General features: G+C 34.8%; 1 protein-coding gene across 2 annotated transcripts in view; it reads left to right on the forward strand.

Annotated features, from left to right (window-relative positions):
- The window catches only part of LOC140141947 (uncharacterized), a 35,939-nt gene extending 19,040 nt beyond the window's left edge, over positions 1-16,899 (forward strand). For both annotated transcript variants that reach the window (XM_072163837.1, XM_072163838.1), the window contains 5 exons: positions 1,708-1,767; positions 2,553-2,614; positions 5,607-5,687; positions 8,842-8,951; positions 13,443-16,899. In XM_072163837.1, coding sequence (XP_072019938.1) covers positions 1,708-1,767; positions 2,553-2,614; positions 5,607-5,687; positions 8,842-8,949 — 311 coding nt within the window. In that variant the 3' untranslated portion in view covers positions 8,950-8,951; positions 13,443-16,899. The remainder of the gene's footprint in view (positions 1-1,707; positions 1,768-2,552; positions 2,615-5,606; positions 5,688-8,841; positions 8,952-13,442) is intronic.
- The last annotated feature ends 5,272 nt before the right edge of the window (positions 16,900-22,171 follow it).

Genomic DNA, 22,171 nt, shown 5'->3' on the forward strand with positions numbered 1-22,171 from the left:
AAAACACTTTTCGTCATTAGGTTAACAGATAACGCAACTCAATGTTATAGCAAGGCAAATGTAGTAAATCTGTTGAAAACTACTGACACAACACATTTTTGACCAAAATGTAGGTTTTAAAAGTCAAAACCTCAAGTGTTCCTTACAATTTTTTTCAGATTTTATGTCATTAAAGGAAAAAGCACACTTATATTGCCAATATACTAGCATCACTAGAATGAGCAATGGCCAATTCTCTTTAAATTGCAAATCTTGTGCAAAAACTAACTATTTTCGGCTGTTTTGTCATACGGTTGTAAATTCAATGAACTATGACGTTGTAAAAAGAGCGCTTACAAAATGATATGCATAACGTGTTGCATATTAATTACTTTATCAGATACTTTATTCCCCTTTAGAACAACACCACATTTGAAACAATCGCATTTTTTTACGGCTGAGTACACGTCTTGTGAATGTCGTGGGGTCTCAAACAGAATGAACTAAATTGATCATTATTCTGTGCTCAAACAACACTGGTCCCCGGCACTGGTCACTAACCTCAATAGCGGGTGAAAATCCATATGATGCCACAACAGACAAGCACCTCCTCCTTATGCTGCTCACCATGCTGGTCACACGTTGCTGTAGGATGGCATTCTAATCTTCAACCAGGATTTGTCACAGGTCTTTCAATTTGGTTACATTGTCTACTCTGGCACCATGTGCGTATTTGGGGGGGGGGGGGATTTGGGGGCGCCAGCCCCCCGGGGTCAAAGCAGGGGGCGGCCAAATCGAAGGGGCGGCGGAAAGAAGAAGGGGCGGCAAAAACAGGGTCGGCGGAAGAAGAAGGGACGGCAAAAAGAATTAGTAAAGAAAATAGGGCGAAAAATGTGAAGAAATTGTACTATACTTCCAAATGTGTTGCTTTTGGGGCGGTAGCGCCTATAAATCCTTGTGAAGATAAGGGATTGCAGTTTGCTGCACAGAATAATGGGCAATTTGGCACATTTTGTTTGAGACCACACTACATTCACAAGACGTGTATCCAGGCGTGAAAAAGGTGATGGTTTCAAAATGTGATATCACTGTTAAGGGAAAGAAAGTAGCTATCCATTGATATGCAATACGATGTGAACATGTCACAAATAATCTGAGATATAAATAGTGAATATTCTCAGTCATCCAGTCGTTAAAATCACAAAGTTTTGAATTATATCAAATACTGGAACTTACATTTATTGCAACTTGCTACGTTGCGTCTGAAACCATCAGACTTCATCAGGCAACTGACCCGCTGGGCTGGGCCATCAAGACGATCCCTAGCCGTCTCAAAGTGTCACATGACCAGCACAGCGGGTCAGTTGCCTGATGAAGTCTGATGGGTTCAGACGCAACGTAGCAAGTTGCAATAAATGTAAGTTCCAGTAATTGATTCAATTCAAAACTTTGTAATCTGAGATATAGATGCTTGAAACACTTTCCAAACTTTTGCTGAGGTGTTTAGTCAATATCGCAATGTTGTAGTTCCAATTACAACACAAAAAAGAAACAAAAAGTGAATAAAACCAAGATGCTCGTAGATGACCCAAGCGGCACATGCTTGTAAGGGGTCATCCTGAATATGTAATTTTTACGATATTTCACTAAATAACTGCTGTTAACTTTGTTAAGAACTATCACATCACTGTTTATAAATCCTTTTTGTTTTCTCCACATATCATCAAGATTGGTCATTCGAGAGGTGCCGAAATTTCATATTAAAATGTGCCAGTTCACAAATGGGCAGTAAGTATTTTCAATTTAATCTTTTCACATCACAGCAATCAGTAACCAGGCACCCTCCAAATAGGTATTTAAACCCGAGAATGACAGTACTGCACAACTTAGATTACAGGCTCTATGTTTGAAAATGTATTTCACAAAAAGCGCTGAATGGATTTGAATACCTATTTGTCCCAATAAAGGTTACTGGATATTTTTTATCAAAAGTGTATACTGGAATCACAAAAAATAATAATACAAAGAAAGAAAATGATTATGGAATGCCTGTCACAATGCAAAGACTTCACAAAGGTTAACGCAGGTACAACTTTTGTAGTTTTTCCATTCAAATAAGTTGGAAGTTAGGGCTGTGTGAACAATATGAAAGTGATAGTGATTCTATTCAGGGGCTTAGCCGGGGGAGGATGATCCCCGGTTTTTAGGGATAAAAAAGAGTAAAGAGCTCTTAAAATGAGTGCACGTGGAACAAAAATTGACAAATGGGGACGAACAGTTGGCTTTTCCCCTTACATTAAATTCCTGATGTTGGTAGGGTTAATATGCTAATATTTGAGAGATGCCTGTTAATTTATAATTCACTTATAAAGGTGTCTAATGACTCAATTGAAGTATGACTAATTTTATAATTGAATATATGGGTTCTTGAATTGGCTCTTAAAATCGTTTAAACTCATTTATATTAAATACTACATAAATATACCTGTTCAAAGAAGGTGATTAACTAATTAACAACAAATATTTTACAAAATAATTTTTTCATTTTTAACTGATTATATTTTACTTAACAGAACGCTCACAGCATCCTTTACATAGAATACTTTCTGCTGATATATACGACAAAGTCGAGATGGTAAGTATTACAAGACGATTCTATCCTATTGTATCTAGCAATATTCTGTCGATGCAAATGCCGCGTGCCGATAAACATCATTTTAAAATTTTCGAGTTAAGGCTACCAACATCGGCCCTAAAATGATAGCCTTAAATTGACACCATAATTTAAAAATTACAAGATAAATTGTTGAAACTTTGATCAATAAACTTTGAATATAGCCTATATGTTTTATTATTATTTTTTTTTCTTTCACCAGCTATAATTGCCTATATATCAGAATGAGAAAGATTTTAAAATTATGGTGTTGTACTCACATTTTAGTGACGTTTCATCAGACTGGCAACTCATCACTTTTGACTATTTCCATTTATGAACAACAGAGAGCACCGTGGAGGGCGTGATGAGTTGATTAAAGTTGTTGTTGAGTATGTAGCCACCCTCGTCCTTGTTTAGAGTGTCATGTCCTTTTCTGCGGATCCAAATGGCTTCTTTTAGCCACCTGGTAGTCTTATCGGCTTCATGATCAATGACCTCCCAATTGATGTTATGATTAGTAGAGGCCACGTGATCAGTGATGGCAGATTTGTGATTTACACGCGTAAATGGTCTGGATTCAAATCTTTTCAACTGTTTCTGGTGCTATGGACATAAGTCGAGAGCACTTTTTATTGGGCATCATATATGCAAATTCGATTTGATTTAGTTGATTGGTTGCGAAGAAATGAGCGATTACATAATGTCCGCATAAATGCATTTCATTTTTCAAGTTTGATCAACAGGCACTATTCGCTCACCCCTTCCTGAAGCTTGTGTATCTCATTAAATTTAGTCTGATTTACTTTAAACTTTTGATTTGCTTCACATTGTTATAGAAGTTGAATTATAAGAAACTTAACATGTATTCCTGAAATTGGTTACCTATAAAATTAACAGCTTTAATTCTTTATGCAATTTGTTAAACAAAAAAGACATGATTAAGTGATGAGGTAGTTTCTGATTTTTGATACTGTGCAATATTAACGATTGAAGTTAAAGTAAAGCTAAAACTTTTGCATTGACATTATTCCTGACAATATTTCAATCAACATTTTGTCCGAGAAAAACTGTGATTTCTGCAATTGGAATATTTCCAGCTCTAGTTCTTTATGTTGTGCAATATGTTACACTTTAACTCTCTGAAGTACATTTGAACCAAGAACGAACTGCAATGATCAAGTGCCTACAGCCGTACATGTGATTTTTGATATCATGCAACATTACGTTGATGTTTTTAAAAGATTTAAATTATTTATTACCATTTCTTGGAAATATCCAAAAACATTTTTAAACATGTTTAAAATTTGTTAGCCAGCTGGAATTCTTTATGCAATAAATATTTATGCAATAATTAAGTACCAAGCATCAACTTACATGTAAGCTTTCATTTTTAATATCGTGCATTATTTTCCATTTAACAAAACCTCACAGGTTGTTTAAGGATGGGGTATGAACGTTTGGACAGTATTTATTGTGGGACAATAGAGCACATCAGACATGTCGAATTGCATTCTGAATACGAAGAATGTCCTTCTATTCTGATATCAAATAATTTTTATTTTTTGAAATTCGCAATGTAATACACATTGTATTGCAAATGATTAAAAATTGATATTTTTGATATTTAACAGTACTCGAATATATATATCAAAAATGTGAAAAACTTCAAATTTTAATAATTTGTCATAAAATTTGTATTATATCATGAATTTCAAAAAGTGGAAATTATTTGATATAAGAAAGACATTCTTCGTATTCAGAATGCACTTCGATATGTCTGATGTGCTCTCATGTCCCACAAAAAATACTGTCGAAACGCTCAAAACGCTCATTCCAGTTCCCTTAAGATAACCGAAAAGGATTTCACACAAAAAATAAAGCCATTGAGATGTTAACCACTTGCGTGCATTGTGTTGAATGATCTTTCTTTCAAACATGGTATGAAGTGAATTGAAACATGTGTTACGTAATTGCTCACTTTTTCGCAACAAGTCAGCCGATTCAATAAAAATTGGCGTACAGGATGTAGAATAAGATGGGCTACACATTGTTTATAATGGCTATTTCTCAAATTATGTTCAAATTCATTCACCCGGTAATTTTCCCTGGGACACTGTATGTATAGCAACATTTCAATTGGTATTGTGGTTAAAAGTTTAATTGTGTACAGAAAATTGTCAGAAAATAACGTACCTTACGACATTACTGGTGTTTAAAATTGTGAGACATGTGCCAAAATGTCATACCCGTCCATCAGTTCTAATTCATTCTACCTCTACAGGATACTCAGTTGCCAAAAGGTAATATACTGAAAATACAATACTGACGCCGGTCTTCAGACATAGAACCAAACAAGAACATAAAATAATAAACGTTCGCTACAAGTTACTTAAACACTTCTATCATTCTAAATCAGACATCGTCTAATATTCCTGTTTCGACTCTCCTCGTTGTGTTCTATACCTTATTATTATTATTGTTACTTTATTTAAACACCTGATAAAAATTGTTGATAAGGCGAGCTCCTTGGATTTTCAAATAAATGGAATCAAATCATGGCTCAAAATCTAAATGTTACTTCTATTAACAATAATTATTACCAAATACAATAATGCAAAAGTATATGCAGCTGGAATCTATTTAATGTATACAAATGCCTATAAATATCTTTTTCAATCGTAGATGTAGCCCCAAATCACGAACTAGTTAAAATAGTCCGGAAACGAGAGATTTTACTTAGTGTGCAAAGAATATTGTTTACCATGTTTACGACATTTCAAAAACGAGATTATTGAGCGAAATATGTGCTATTTATAAATTAGCACCGAGGGGTGTAATCGCATAATACATTGGTTTTTGTTTCATCCGTCGATTGTGAATATTTCTTGAAAATTGGTGAAAATATAATCATTTCTGCTACTTTTCATCTTTAATATGAAAATAACGCGTGTTAATGCATTTATTCATGCAGAATATTCAGACTGGAGAATGGGAAGATAACGAAAGTAGTTCTGCAGATCAAGACAACCAAAACATTAGTTTCCTTCTTCGGGTAAGCTATGTCAATGTACAAGTGTCATTACATCATGATATGTGACATGATCAATAAAGAATTAATATTGATTTTGATTTATTGAAAATAAAGTGCTCAAATTATAGTGTTACCAGCAAGTGATAAATTACCTGTAGTTTGTTAACGTAGAGTTGAATTTTCACGTGGTTTGCATCAAAACGTAACATTGGGCTATTCCAGAAAATAAATACACACCCCCTATAGAGGAGTAACTTTTCAATCAAAGAAATATCTGGATTTCTAAGTCTGCTTTCTGAAAACGGCTGGAATTCCAGTTGCAAATGTCACTTGAAAAAGCCTGGATATCCAATAAAATGAAGGAAAAATTACGGAAATGTCCAAAATGAGCTCTCAAATTGAGGATTTCTGATTTTGAACTATTTTTCTGCTGGATTTTTTCGCCTTTGGACACTTTAAAAGTCTGGATTTCCAACAGTCACGACTGGACAAAAGTCCGGATATCCAAACTCCTCTATAGGGGTGTGCATCTATTTTCTGGAATAGTAAAGGGTTAGCAGTATGGAGGCCATGTACCCAAAATCACTCTATTCAACGGTTTCGTAGGACAGATATATTAAATGCACAAATCATAATTTCAAAATTTTCAGAAGAGTCAGGGGAGTGTTCTCTGCCATGTTGTCAATCTTGTAACCCGCGCGTTCTATTCTATTTTTGTCATTTGTTTTTTTACCCCAAAATGTCACATTAACTACTTATTTCTTTAACACTAAATGAAGTAGAAACTGCATATTGGTGTGAAGACTACATGACCCATGGATATTTAATATCTATGAACAATATCATCACTTAATTTGCTATCTAATTCATTTATTTAAATGCCATTTTCTTGTGATTTTTGTGCAGTTTTGACTAAAAAAGTACAGTTATAAATTGCGTCCGCTTTTCGCGCAAATTGACATTATGTGGGTACTATTCGCAGATTTGTTGTGATTTTAAAACCATCTGCCCTACTCATGCGATTTCGTGGTTGTAATTAGGTTTCGAAGGCTGTCTGATTTATACCATTTCATATCACAACGGGTACCAGATTTGTTGTAAAACTGGTATCAAAATTGCTTTACTTATGAAATTATGAGGTTTTCCTCAATACCTCCAATTATTATGCTTCTCATGAAGGCAAACATCAGTCGTGCGGGCATAATTCACTGCATCAATTAACCTTTCACTTATACATCTGGCCTTGAAAAAGCTGATGTTACATTTATGCCAGAAATTAGTAATGCTGAAAAGATCACAATATTACGTAACCCTAATTGCACCAGTATCATCAATCATAAGAGTCACATTTACGTGGATTTATCCTGACATATATGTGATGGGATCAAGCAAAATCAGTCGGAACTCGGAAATATCAATTTTCAGTTTCTTATAGGGTTATAGTAAAAAGCATTATTTTGCAAAGCTGCATTTTGCACAAAACCCCATTGAAATTAAACAACCAGATCCAAAGATATGAGCAATTAAAGAGTTTTCAAAACAACAGGGAACAAAAGGAAATATTTCCTTTGTTTGGCTATATCTCAAAATTATTATTTCCGAGTTCAGACTGATTTTCCTTGAAAGCATCACCTATAGTGAAATCTTCTAAGATCTTTTTTTTTAGTTCTTGCAAAAACATTGTGGATTTCGACATATCGTCACCCTGCTACAATAATTGTCTATGTCATTTTTTGTAATTTTGAGAACGATGTACAAAATATGGATCAAGCAGGCATCAGTTACCTAATCAACCTAATTATTTCTGATTATTCCTATTAATTTGTCTCATTATCATATGTTTTTTACGATTCAATAAAAATTGGCGTACAGGATGTAGAATAAGATGGGCTACACATTGTTTATAATGGCTATTTCTCATTATCATATGTTCTCGTGCCAAGATTTATAGTGAATAAATATATTTAAATGCGTACTTGAACCATATTTTGTACTTTGTTCTCAAAATTACCAAAACCGTCGAAGGCAATTATCGTAACAGGCTGACGATATGTTTTTCCGAAAGGATAATTTTATATATAATTGAATTCAACTTTGGTATAGGAAAATTGCGTTTTCAATTATCAAAATACTATATATTTCCAAACAACGATACTACACCAATAACTTGGGGAAATAAAGTTCCTTCGTTTCATATGATTACTTTAATTGGTAATTTACGTTTCAGATATTGCTTTCGTTTTAAGTTTTCGGATACGTTTTGTGTATACAGTAAGCAAAATAATTATTAAGGTACCAGTTGTGTTCACCCCTGTATATCCGAAATAAAGACAAATGTGTCAAAATTAAAACAAGCAGGCGATACCAGTACTCTTTAGCTCTGATTTAAGACCTTATTTGTTAAAATTGGTTGAGAATTAAGACAACGGTGATCCAAAACCTAATGAAGATACGAAATAAATTGTTTCACTTTGTGTTCTAATAATTGTATATATAAAGCACGACGCGTTTTTTCGTGCGAATCTATGAAAGCGCGGTGCTAGTTTTCTTGTTCGCGAACGCTTTGTGTACAAATCAATAGAGCATGCAATGTGGCAAACTGCAACTTTGCATTTTCCTTGGGTTTTTGGATCGTCGTGGCTTTATTTCTTGAACAATTTCAGCGAATGAGGTCTTAAATTCGAGCTAAAAGATGCAGCTATTGGCTGTTGGTTCCAATTATGACATATCTGCCTTTGTTTAGGATATACGTGGGGTGAACGTAACTGGTACCTTAATTATTTGGCTTACTGTATATAAGCTGTATCAAAATGATTGGTACCCATCAGCTTTGTTGCCTAACAAAACGTCTGCTTCGTCCAAATTGAAAATTAAATCCTCTTAAAATGACTCAAATTTATACCTTTATAACCTTTTATTACATGAATATACAAATTAGGCGGATGATATGCTGTATTTTGATGCGGCTGCCTTGGCCATGCTCACTGAATATTGATGGGTACCCATCATTTTGATACATTGATACATATTGTTATGATCATGACGATACAACTTCACTGTTCTTGATGCATACATGAAATAACAATTCAAAACAAAATATAGCCCTATGCTATTTGTTTGTACTATTCTACTCTATTGAAACCAATTGTTAACTGTTTTAAATGTGTCTTTACAGAAATACACAAGAGACAAGGCAATGGATAGACATAAAAACGACAGGACTGAAGATGTTTATTATTCAACCGCAGATTTATATTTTCATCCAAAAGAATACAATTTGTGAAGGTAAACAAATCAATACGTTGCTTCGACTATGCTAACCCAAACCATAATATTTATATAGAAGGCTGTCTATAATAGATTTCCATGAAAAATATGTTTAAAAATCATACAGTGCCTCTTTAATGCCAAATTTAAGGACTTTCCACCACATTTATGAATCAGTACCTCAATTGACTAAGAACACTTCTTAAACCCTGTATAGATCTCTATGTCGACCCCTCAATATTTACCACCTTTGGATCCCCAACTAAGAAAGGTATTTACAAAACAAAACAAGAAAAGCTTTACAATTATATTTTACATTTTAAATCAGTAAAACAGTAAGTAGAATCCTTTGTTTTCTATGTTTATTTTACAACAGCACATTCGTGGTGGATGGTCATATTTACACATTACAAAAGTAATTACACCCTTCATTACCAGAAGAAATATATTTGCATCAAATTTTAAAACTGAGATGAAGTTTGTGGTAATAACCCAATATGTGTTGCCATGGGTGATCTTTCGGATGAAAAAGATGCAGATTTAAATTTGCATCTAAACCCATTGAAAATGCTGCTTTTTAACTAGCGTGACAATTCTTCGGTGGTCACCACGGATTATCCTTGATCAGTCATGTAGAGATGAAATAAACATCTCAAAAAAAGTAACTAACCCCCCTTAAATAATGACCATTATTCAAAAACGGATGATTGTATTACAAATCTCTAAAATGCGTTGGAAGCAGAATTTATGTCTGCACATTTTGACATCTCATTTGTAGCAATTGACTAAATATTGACGTCACAGCGTACATTTAAATCAATGTAACCCAGATTTGAAAGTTGCAGTAAATTGTATTGATTTTGTATTCAGTGTAATGGAAGGAAATCGGTGTAATAATATCTGGGTGTTTTTGTATTGTAAACATTTGTATGTAAGTGCAACTTTCAAATCTGGACCTCACTATATTAAATTGACCGGTGTTTTATTGTTTTCTGGGCTATCGTATCAAATGAGGTGTCAAAATGCGCAAAAATAAATTCTGCTTCCAACTCAGTTTACAGACTGTAATACAATAGCCCCGTTTTGAATAATGGCCATTATTTAAGGGGGAGGGTTAGTTACTTTTTTTAAACGGATGATTGTATTACAAATATGTAAAATGCGTTGGAAGCAGAATTTATGTCTGCACATTTTGACACCTCATTTGTAGCAATTGACTAACTATTGACGTCACAGCGTACATTTAAATCAATGTAACCCAAGATTTGAAAGTTGCAGTAAATTGTATTGATTTTGTATTCAGTGTAATGGAAGGAAATCGGTGTAATGATATCTGGGTGTTTTTGTATTGTAAACATTTGTATGTAAGTGCAACTTTCAAATCTGGACCTCACTATATTAAATTGACCGGTGTTTTATTGTTTTCTGGGCTATCGTATCAAATGAGGTATCAAAATGCGCAAAAATAAATTCTGCTTCCAACTCAGTTTACAGACTGTAATACAATAGCCCCGTTTTGAATAATGGCCATTATTTAAGGGGGAGGGTTAGTTACTTTTTTAAACGAATGATTGTATTACAAATATGTAAAATGCGTTGGAAGCAGAATTTATGTCTGCACATTTTGACACCTCATTTGTAGCAATTGACTAAATATTGACGTCACAGCGTACATTTAAATCAATGTAACCCAAGATTTGAAAGTTGCAGTAAATTGTATTGATTTTGTATTCAGTGTAATGGAAGGAAATCGGTGTAACGATATCTGGGTGTTTTTGTATTGTAAAAATTTGTATGTATGTGCAACTTTCAAATCTGGACCTCACTATATTAAATTGACCGGTGTTTTATTGTTTTCTGGGCTATCGTATCAAATGAGGTATCAAAATGCGCAAAAATAAATTCTGCTTCCAACTCAGTTTACAGACTGTAATACAATAGCCCCGTTTTGAATAATGGCCATTATTTAAGGGGGAGGGTTAGTTACTTTTTTAAACGAATGATTGTATTACAAATATGTAAAATGCGTTGGAAGCAGAATTTATGTCTGCACATTTTGACACCTCATTTGTAGCAATTGACTAAATATTGACGTCACAGCGTACATTTAAATCAATGTAACCCAAGATTTGAAAGTTGCAGTAAATTGTATTGATTTTGTATTCAGTGTAATGGAAGGAAATCGGTGTAACGATATCTGGGTGTTTTGTATTGTAAAAATTTGTATGTAAGTGCAACTTTCAAATCTGGACCTCACTATATTAAATTGACCGGTGTTTTATTGTTTTCTGGGCTATCGTATCAAATGAGGTGTCAAAATGCGCAAAAATAAATTCTGCTTCCAACTCAGTTGACAGATTTGTAATACAATAGCCCCGTTGTGAATAATGGCCATTATTTAAGGGGGGGTAGTTACTTTTAAAAAAAAGATGTTTAGTACACTGACATGAGTCTAAAAGAGGGTAATGGTGAATCCAACGGACGAGGACGCAAAACACATCAAAGATCAATAAATGATACAAGAAGATACCTTGAATATGAACAACTGGAAAGAAAAAGAGCAAGGTACACCAACGTGATGTTGGAAACCAAACAAGTAAAATACAGACTAGACGCTACCTAAGTAGCAAACAAGACAACAAGCTCAGAGCAAAATAAGGCGTGTCTTAACTTTATCAAAGCTAATTCTCCACCATATGTGAACTTGCCTTAAGTTTTTGATTTGAATTTTTTTAAATTACAGCATGCAGTTTTCACTGTTTCATGTAATATTTTGTTTATATGCTCGAAACCTCAGTTGTTTTTGTCCGTTTGGTTTGGTTGTTTGCTATGTGCAAAGCGATTTTCATCACTTCCAGTGTACCTTTGTACTGTTTTACCTACACCTCTGTGGGCTCTGGGATTGGCAATTTTTGGTCATTGAACTGTGTCTGTTTTTGGTTGTTTGGTTTATCATGTCTGTTTATGTGCACAGTGATTTTCATCACTTGTTCTAGTGCACTTTTGTATTCCCATTGATCCATGTTATTTAGTTGGTTTAGGACTTCTGTGGGCCTTGGAACTGGTAATTTTTGGCAATCGAACTTAACCTACTTCTAATGCCTACATTTGCTGTTTTTGCCTGTAATTTGCTTGTTTCCCCACGTCAAGTTGGCGTACCTTGCTCTTTTCTTCCTGAGTCTAGTATATTTTAGTGCATCATTTGATTACGGGTCCTTTTTTTCATTCATGAAAAAATGCTGGTAAACTACTTCTTCTGAGGAAGTTCCATAATGTATCAGTACAAATTTATAATATAGTTAATGTGTCCAATTATTATTTCTCCTATACTGACGTGTATTCAATAAGAGTAGAGATGCTTTGCTCCTATAAAGTATCTAAGAGATATTGAATTCAATATTGTTAATAATTAAGACAAGAATAGTGGTTTCCTTCATACAATGAAGTGAAAAATACCATATCCCAATGTTGACTTAGATTATGAAATCATAGGAACATTATGCCCAGAATGTTGGTGCTTCTTTTGATATCACTGGATAATAGAGGGTATTTATTTGTTTCCATGCCAATATATTACATACATAACATAACATAGATACATTTTTAAGTTAAATAAAATATTAAAATAAAAATTAAATGCATAAAACTAATTTGGCATGGCGTGCCGTCTAAAAGGGCAAAGAAGGCCAGAGGTGGACATATAAGACAAATACAGAGAACACACAGTAAGCCTAATAATTAAGGTACAAGTTTAATATGTTCACCCCTGCATATCCTAAACAAAGACAGATATATCATAATTGGAACAACCAGCAGACAATAGCTGCATCTTTTACCTCGAATTTAAGACCTCTTTCGTTGAAATTGTTCAAGAAATAGAAGACACACAGATCCTAAAAGCCAAGGAAGATGCCAATTTAAAAGTTGCAGATCCAAAACCTAATGAAGATACGAAATAAAAAATTTGCACTTTTGTGTTCTAATCAGTGAAAGCACGACGCTAGTTTTTCGTGCTAATCAATGAAAGCGCGGCGCTAGTTCTCTTGTTCGCGAACGCTTTGTGTACAAATCAATAGGGCATGCAATGTGGCAAACTGCAACTTTTAAATTTGCATCTTCCATGGATTTTTGGATCGTTGTGTCTATATTTTTTGAACAATTTCAACAAATGAGGTCTTAAATTCGAGCTAAAAGGTGTAGCTATTTGCTGTTGGTTCCAATAATGACATATCGGCCTTTGTTTAGGATATACATGGGGTAAACGTAACTGGTACCTTAATTATTTGGCTTACTGTATAATATATAATATAATAGTTATTTTGTTTTACCAAATTGAACAGCAAAGACGGATTTACATTTAATATAGAAATTCAGAAAGGGGTTGTTCTCCCATTGTAATAATTGGAACCAAATAAACACGTGTTCTTACTATTATGATTCCCATGCACTCATCAATTATTTTAATCATGGTTATTGAGAGTATTATTATTCTAATTTCATTTTCTCCAGGTGAATAATTCTCAACTACTCACTGCTACTGATTGGAATACTAACGCGGTACCATGTCGGAACAATGCAACGGATATCTTGTATCTCAATTGGTTTGTGGATAATTAATGCAGATTATATACAAAACAAAGTTAGAAACTGAATTTTAAGATTGACTATTCTTATTAGGCTGTAAGTGAATGCAAATTAATTAAATTTTATTGAGGGAATTGACAGTTTTGAAATGTTAAGGGATCGGGTAGGAACGTTTTCAGAGTAGTGCTGTGTAAACGTTGCTCTCCGTTCCCTTTATGCAATATTAATTTTTTTTTAAACCAAAGCTATTGAGTTACTTTTATTATCATATATAAATCTTTCAATATTGTTAAACGCTTACATACAGTCATCTGAAGGTATTGATGAACAGTATTTATTATATCATTTTATTTGATAAAGTAACGGGTTGTACACCATTTTCTTTTTAAGATTAAATGTTGTCTTTAATTGGTAATATAAAAATATATTGTATATACATATGGGCCTAGACCCTTGGCCCTTTGCATCCTAAATAACATAAAATGCGATAGAAAATGCGGTTATTGAAAGAAACAGACATTTTTCAGGAATCAGTTAACTCTTTAAAATGCAAGAGAAAGTATGTAAGATAATGATCGTTGAACTTCGCTAATTTTGCTATCTTTACCTAACGACATCTTTAACATGCTGTTCTTGATGCTGCCTTGATGTAGACATATATTTTTATGTTTTTTCATTAAGATAATTATGTCTATAAGTATGTATATTTAAGGTGTAATAACTCGTTTTTAGTGTAGTGATAAGATTGAGGTAAGCGAACCATAGAGTGAGAACAAGTGTACTTGAGTAATGATTTAATAGCACACACGCATTCCGCTGATGAATAATAATTTTGAGGTATGATACCATTTAAATAATAGTATATATTATTGATAAGAAAAGAGTGGGCGTAACTTAGCCTTACACAAAGGCAGCAGAAGTATCTCCTTATACTTCTCCGTCACCAGGCTGAATTACTTTGTATTTTATTATTATCTCCTGCGCGTATGGTCTATATTTTTTTATCTAACTGACGACTATTTGACTGTGATTTAGAACGAGTGTTTCGTTTTACAATAAATTATTAGCTATGGCCGTGCTTCGTGCATATAATAGAGTTTGAGGGAAAGAGTTAAGATGTTTGTAATTTTTACCACATTACGTACGTTATGTTTCTATCTTACATCAATCAAACATTATTAAACACTTCATACATATTTTTCGGTCAGCTGATTGGTTAAAATGACATGTGTTATTTCTACCATTTTCTGCTTTTAGGGAAAAACCAAACAGGGTGATAATACCTATCACGGGGTGACAGCACCCATCTTAAAGCTACTATCACCCTACGATAGTTCATGTGATATACTCTTACACAGTCTAATAATTTGGATGTGTAACGCGAAAGAGCACAGTCAGTGGAAGAGATGGTACTTACTGCACATCTCGAACCAGAACACAAATCATGGCGACTAGCAGAATAAAATTCCACTGCAGTACAATCGACCAGTAATTCTCGTTTTAGCGTAGTTAACAGATGATGATTTGTTTGGAATTATAGGGAAAGATATTGCTGACACCAAAAAGCAAATCAAATTTGCAAAGGCGAGCAATATTTGGAAGCAAACAACCTACTCGTCCCATGACACCGGTTGAAGAGATTGCAACATTTTCATGATAAGCGTATTATAAAGCTTTGGTCATCCAACCGGCCTAGCCCTAGCCTAGCTAAGCCTATGTCTCTTTGTCTATGTCTTTATAGGTTTAATTGGCCTAGGCTTATTGCAAGCCAAGGGTCCTAATACAAAAATGCTTTTAACCAATCAGATGCCAGAAAAAAATGTATAAGGTGTATAAAACAAATATAGACTGCTCTTTATTCGGGAGATGATGAGAACTGTTTCCTCTGAGACTGGAGACCCCATGGTCTCAATATCACCTCGGGGAAACAGTACACACCATCTTCTACATGAGCAGTTTATATATATTGTGTTAAAGTTTGAATTACATTGCCTCAGTTGTTTGGACATTAGAATATAGCAGTGGAGGCAACATTGTACACAGCAAACATACACGTATGAGTGTAGATTAACTATGCAACAGTTTACTTTGCTGACCAAAATTGAACCAACGTTGAGCAACGTATAATGTGCCACGATTAGGCCAAACTTGGAACAACATTCTGTAGTAAACGTTTGCTCAAAAAAGTTAACTGTTACATAGTTACTCAATGTTGGATAAAAATCGTAATATGTATGCAACGGTTTTGACGTGTACGGAGTATTCATTGCATGAACTACGTTTGCAATTAATTTCATTCATGAGAATTTAATGATAAAGTTGCGATGTTACTTGTTTTGTAATATTACTCAAGTCACCGGCGTTTCCAGGATCTGTTCCGGTGGGGGCTCAGAGGGTTTTTCAGAGTTATGCTGGGGCTTAAATGGTTAAAAGCACCAAAAAACGGCTGATTTTACATGATTTTTAACAGCACCTCAACCCCGCTGGACACGCCACTGCAAGTGCAGTGATTTACACAGAGAGTAGTCCGATATTTACCACAGTACGTATGTTATGCTTGTTATATCTTAAATCAATCAAACATTATTGTTTCAAGTTTGCATTACATTGTTTAAGTTGCTTGGAAATTAAAATAAAAAACATGTATCGCAGTGGAGGCAACAACATACACAGCAACCAAACGCGTATGAGTCTAGAGTAACTATGCAACAGTTTACTTTGTTGCCCGAATTTTAACGAATGTTGGAACAACATTCTGTAGTAAATATACTTACGTTTAATAGAGGATTATTTATTCAAAACCACTCTGCCAAGAAAGCCTCTAGAAGTCGCGAAAAGGTAAAAATCTATAGTGAGCAGTAAGTTATGAACGGAAATTAACGTCAATCAAAAAAAAATACTATATTTCATCATGCAATACAAAATTGCAAGTTATATGACCAGATCTGGTTCAATCAGGCTAATGTCGGCAATAATGATTCCGAGACATAGGCAAAATATGAGGAGAAAAACAATAAAAAGAACATGGATATATGAAAGGTTCATATTCTAGAGACCTGGGGATTCAACATCAGCAAGTTGGTAATATGGTAGAAACTCAATTCTCAAAATGTCCGACTTTAGCCTGAGTGGATCAGATCGTGTCACAAATAGTATAATGTAATCAATTGCTTTTTGTTTATTTTGTTTAGAGTTTGACAGAGTTGGGTGAAGGGATTGTATGTTGACATGTTGGAGTATATTTTGTTGGTGTTGTATTTTGAAACATAATTTAGACCAGGGGTACTTATATTCAGGTCATCTGCCATTATGAGTACCTCCTCATTGTGTCTGTTGTTGTTTATGTATTTTAAATGAATGAAATAAAAGATGAGTGAATGAATGAATGAATTGCTTATAAGACATTGGCCTTTCAATGAATGAAGCAAAATTCGTCGTCTGTATTCCATAGCGCCGCGAATAAACAACTTTTCGAGAAAATCGGGTTTGAAGAAATGCCAATTTAAAATCGAGTTGTGTAAATCAGACATTCATTATATTTTGTAAATGATGTGAAATTTCTGTAGTAAACTAAATAGATTTTATTGTTATATATTTTTCAAAAAAATAAATACATACTATTGCTGGCAAACTGAAAACAAAAAGCACAAAGCTATACGTCACTATGGAAAACAAGCAAAACGCAATACCCTAACCTAACGTTAACCTTACGCCACCTCGGTCGCCGTGTAATCCTTATGGCGTTACTTTTCGTCGTTTGTATTCCATAGTGACGTATAGGTCTGATACGTCACTATGACGTGTACGCCACTATGACATACAATGTTTTTCATTTTTGCCGATATTTCATAATTATAAACTGTGTATAAAAAGTGGCGTATGGTCGATACGCCACTATGGAAAACAAAAAATTTCACTTTGTAACTATACGCCACATTTAATTAATTAATTACTAATTAATTAGCTATTTTTGACTGATGAGACTTAGACAAATGAAAGAAAACATCATTAAAAACATATGTGCCAATTTTCAAAAAAATGACCAAAAGTCACTATACGCCACTATGGAATACAGCCGACGAATTCTCCATGAGATAAGCTTTTCAAGGCACCTGTCCTTTTCCTGGTATGGCATTTTCATTATACACGAACCAATTCAGTTTATTGAGTTTGCGGGCCGATACTGGCTGTTAAAAATGATTCTTTTTCAGTCTCATTTCGTTAAAGTGATGTATGTAGTGTACAAAAGAGTTGACCTATAAAAAAATCTAGATAGTAGCACAAACATATCGCGGTACTGTTGACTAACCTTTCTGATACCGCCAACCCCTACAACGCAATCGATCCATAGACATCATATAATCGCTGATAATGGCTGCAAAATATACTTTTGAAGTTGAAAATAACACTTTTGATCATTAAAATAGAATAAAAAAACCCACCACAAATAAGTTTGTCACATTTTCAAGTAAAACAGAAGCTTTAGATGTAAATGCATCCGAAAGTTACCAGTTCCCACCACTTAGATGCTTCATAAACGGCAATTAATGTCTGTATATCATCGCTGGTTTAATCACTAAACAAAATGCGCATATGTGACGTGTCTTAACAAAAGGAGACCCTTTTGGACAGGGTCGAAAATGGAGAAATAGCCAAAAATCTGCCCGGGGTGATATTTTTTACAATTTTGGTTCGTTGCGAATTTGTGATGTTATTAATGTTTAGAATATTGTCTGATAGTTTCAGACCGGAATATAACTGGGATCTTGTAGTTTTTGAGAGATTTTTCAAGGTAATTCCTACTCTCAACACTGTCAATAATATTTTTAAAGGCCGATATATTAATTTCCAATTTTATAATACCATAACTTACGAACTCAATACCTGATATCTTCGCGTAGGAATGTCCGATTTCATTGGGGAAAACGGCGCTATTATTTAAGATATGTAAAAACCTCAAAATTGATAACCTGCCCAAAAGTGCCTCCTTTTGACATGACACGTCGCATATATAGCGGTGATGCAATATAGCGTTAGACAGAATATTAGAACACAAAAACAGTTATAAAGCAGACACCAATGATAATAATTTATGCGAGCATAACACGTCACAGTCCGGGGTCACAGTCCATGTACACATCTGTTCCCTTTAATCTTGTTGCGACTGAATCCATTAGTCTATAATTGACTGAAGATAAGGCAGTATAGTAAATAGCGTCCTCTGTTTTACATTAAGATTGCTTTTGGGCAATGTAACATTAAGGTCAATCTTGCTTTCTTGCCCTTTCTTGCCCACTTGGAGTGTTTATTATTTTGTGGTATGGGTTAGGGTAAGTGGGTAAGGGTTAGGGTTAGTGGTTAATGTTAGGTTTAGTGGGTTAGTGTTAGGGTTAGGGTTAGTGTGATAGTGGGTTATACTTTGATCAGATCGTGGATCGTAACATCGCGGATTAATATCAAAATATTTTATTTTGAGAATTTTCTTGTGACATCTCGCCAGAAGCATCACGAATTATTGATTCAAGTCTTATACTTTGTCTACTTTCTTTAACACACAAGATAACGTTGGTCTACTTTTCGGCGTAGTGGTAAAAGCCTTATATTATCTATTACGAGCTGATCAAACTATAGGATTAGGGTTAGTGGGTTAGGGTTAGGGCCCCGGTATCAACAACAGTGGCGTACCGTGGCCGCCCCAACCCTGGGGGGGTTGCCGCCCTTACTTAACAGCCCGAAAAGGTTGACCGAATTGTGTTCACGGTCGTTTTACCGCCCCTTTGTTTTTGCCGCCCTGTTTTTGCCGCCCTTCTTCTTCCGCCGCCCTTCGTTTTTGCCGCCCCTAATTTGACCCCGGGGCTGGCGCTAAAGCCCCCCAAAAAAAATACGCGCATGAACAAAGCATCAAGTTTAGGGTTAGGGTTAGAGTAACCTTAAAGGTAACGGCCTGTCTCTACTTAGTGACTGGCTGTCGATAACGAAAGTTGTCGGCAGCCCGTTATGGGGGCACAACACTAAATCCTTCCGCATTTGGTGTAACCTTGTATATTTCCGGTTAAAAATAGCGCCTGAGCGAAATATATCAGCCTCTCGAGGGTACTAAATTTAAGTGAATCGTGCTTGTTTTTGATGAAAACAATAGAGTAGAACCTCATCATTAAAAATCGGTTCAAGAAATGTTTCAAATCGATTGTGAATTAGTGACAGGTTGTCGGAATGATATCAAGGCCGGATCTGGTAAGGAGGCGAAATTGTCGGCTGAAATTCGTGAGGGCGCTGTTCAGGTGCCTGTAGCTCAAAAGTTCGACTGAAAGGACCCCCAAAAAAATTTGTATTAAATTACAGACTTTTTACTTTTAGAAAATCCATACGACATTTTCTCATCTTGCCCTCCATACCCATACTTAGAGACAGTACGTCACCCATTTCTTACTTTCATGTATATTTACAATGGGAGTTTATTTAGTGGTGTGCGCCCTTCTTTCCCTTTTGGGCACACACCACTAAATAATCGTCCCATTGAAAAACACGGGAAAATACAAGAAAGTAAGCTTATTTTTCTACCCCATGTAACAACATTTTTAATATTTTGATCAAACCAATGTCTTAAATAAAGATTAAACTTTTATTTTATTTAATTTTTTGGGACAAGTTAAGACAAACTTGAGAGATACGAACTCCTGAACAGCGCCATCCCGAATTTCAGCCGGCACTCTCGCCTCCTTACCAGTTCCGGCCATGATATTGTTCCGAGGGCCTATTACCCATGCACATTCGATTCGGAACATTTTCTGAACAGATTTGTAATGTTGAGCTCCTATTCTATCGTTTTTATCAAAACAACCAAGAGTCACTCAAATTTGGTTCCCTCGGGACGCCGATATATTTCGCATAGGTGCTATTTTTTACCGGAACTATGATTTAGTGTAGTGCACCCTTTTACCCCATAATTTCCCTCGTTCTTCAGACCCTGCCCTCTATCGGGGGGCTAATTTATAGTTTAACTTGGTTTACTATTGTTTTTGGAGCAACGTTGCTTCTTTGTAAGCCAGCGGCGCTCCCTTGATCAATATTGTCTTTGAGCTAACGCCCCGTAGCCACACCAGCCAGCCCATACCTCGTTTTAGTCTTAAACTTTAAATTCTGCTTATTTATATTGTATAGTGTCGCATATTAACTCAAACATTTATTAACTCAGGTGAGGGCGCTATTTACTGCCGTATATATAGCAGACTTGTAGTGACTCGACTCGAAATGACTCGACTTGACTCGAGTTTTGGTGACTCGATGACACGACTCGAGGCAAGGTGACTCGACGACTCGACTCGACTCGAGGGTTGATGAATCGATGACTCGACTCGACTCGAAATTTAATGACTCGACTCGATGACTCGAGGCTTGTGACTCGAGTCACTGTGGTTGAATCGACCTTTTAAAAATGACTCGAAAATATAAATTATACCTGAATAATATTTCTAATAATATCTGCATGTTTTCTTCCACACATCTCAGTGTATTGTGATTCTTATATTTTACAAAGTGGGCTTACTATCTCTCAGCATCTTTATAATAACTAAAAATATAAGTTATATGTATGTGTGTACTATGTATATGGTCAATTCCAGCCAAAGCGGGCCAAAATTCTCTCTGGGGGCCATTTTGAAAATGTTTTCCTTTTCAATTCTAGACTTATCAAATGAGACGATCATGTCTAGTGAATCATCAGGTGGAAGTGCCATCGGATTGAAAAATAACTTTTCTTGCTAGACCAAATAAAGTGTTAAATGCGCATATGCATGTTACCCACGAATTCAAGCATTTTTCACCTGTTGTACGCCATAAAATTTCACTTTCTTTAATATCTTTCAATATTTTATGTGTGACTCATAATACACTATAGAAATCGGTGAAGACTTTGAACGTAAAATAGAATTTTATTACATATATCTATACAGAAATATTTTGGTTATTACAAATTTTAAGAAAGAACCAGGTGTACAGTTAAGATTGTGTCAATTCTTCGAACTCTTTCCAAAGTGGCTATCATTTAACATTACTGTATTATTTCGAAAGATTAGAATAAATGCTTCATATAAATATAAAGTTAGATTTTGTATCTCGTCGCAGGATGAGGATCTCGGATGGATTCGTGGGTAACAGCGTCTGGAAAATAGCAATTCCTATTATTTTTTTTTAATAAAAATAAAAATACTTTTCCGTATGTCAATAATTCAGGCTGCAATGGCACTAAAATGAATTTTAATCAAAATACAGACTACATGGAATATTTAAAATGGATCATTATGGCATTTTGGGTATAAAAATTTTGAGAATAATAAAGTTGCCAAATTCAAATAGACAGAGCAAACAGTTTTATATTATTATTTTAGTAAAATCATTCCATATTTTCATGCAGCAATATTCTATTAACTCGTGTTTGACAGTTCCTATGAACTAAAACACTATCAATACATTGTTAACTATAATTTAAGTAGAGATTCGTGGGTAACCATAATGTTCGTGGGTAACACATATTTGAAGGTATGTATTGGTAAGCGGCAAAATAGAAAATATTACAGAAGGTTGGAAACCACCATGCGGTTATTCCTCCATTGTGTTTCAATGATTCCCGTTTCTCTAACCAATTGCATTTACCC

The sequence above is a fragment of the Amphiura filiformis genome, chromosome 20 (assembly GCF_039555335.1).
Source record: "Amphiura filiformis chromosome 20, Afil_fr2py, whole genome shotgun sequence".
Taxonomy (NCBI): Eukaryota; Metazoa; Echinodermata; class Ophiuroidea; order Amphilepidida; family Amphiuridae; genus Amphiura; species Amphiura filiformis.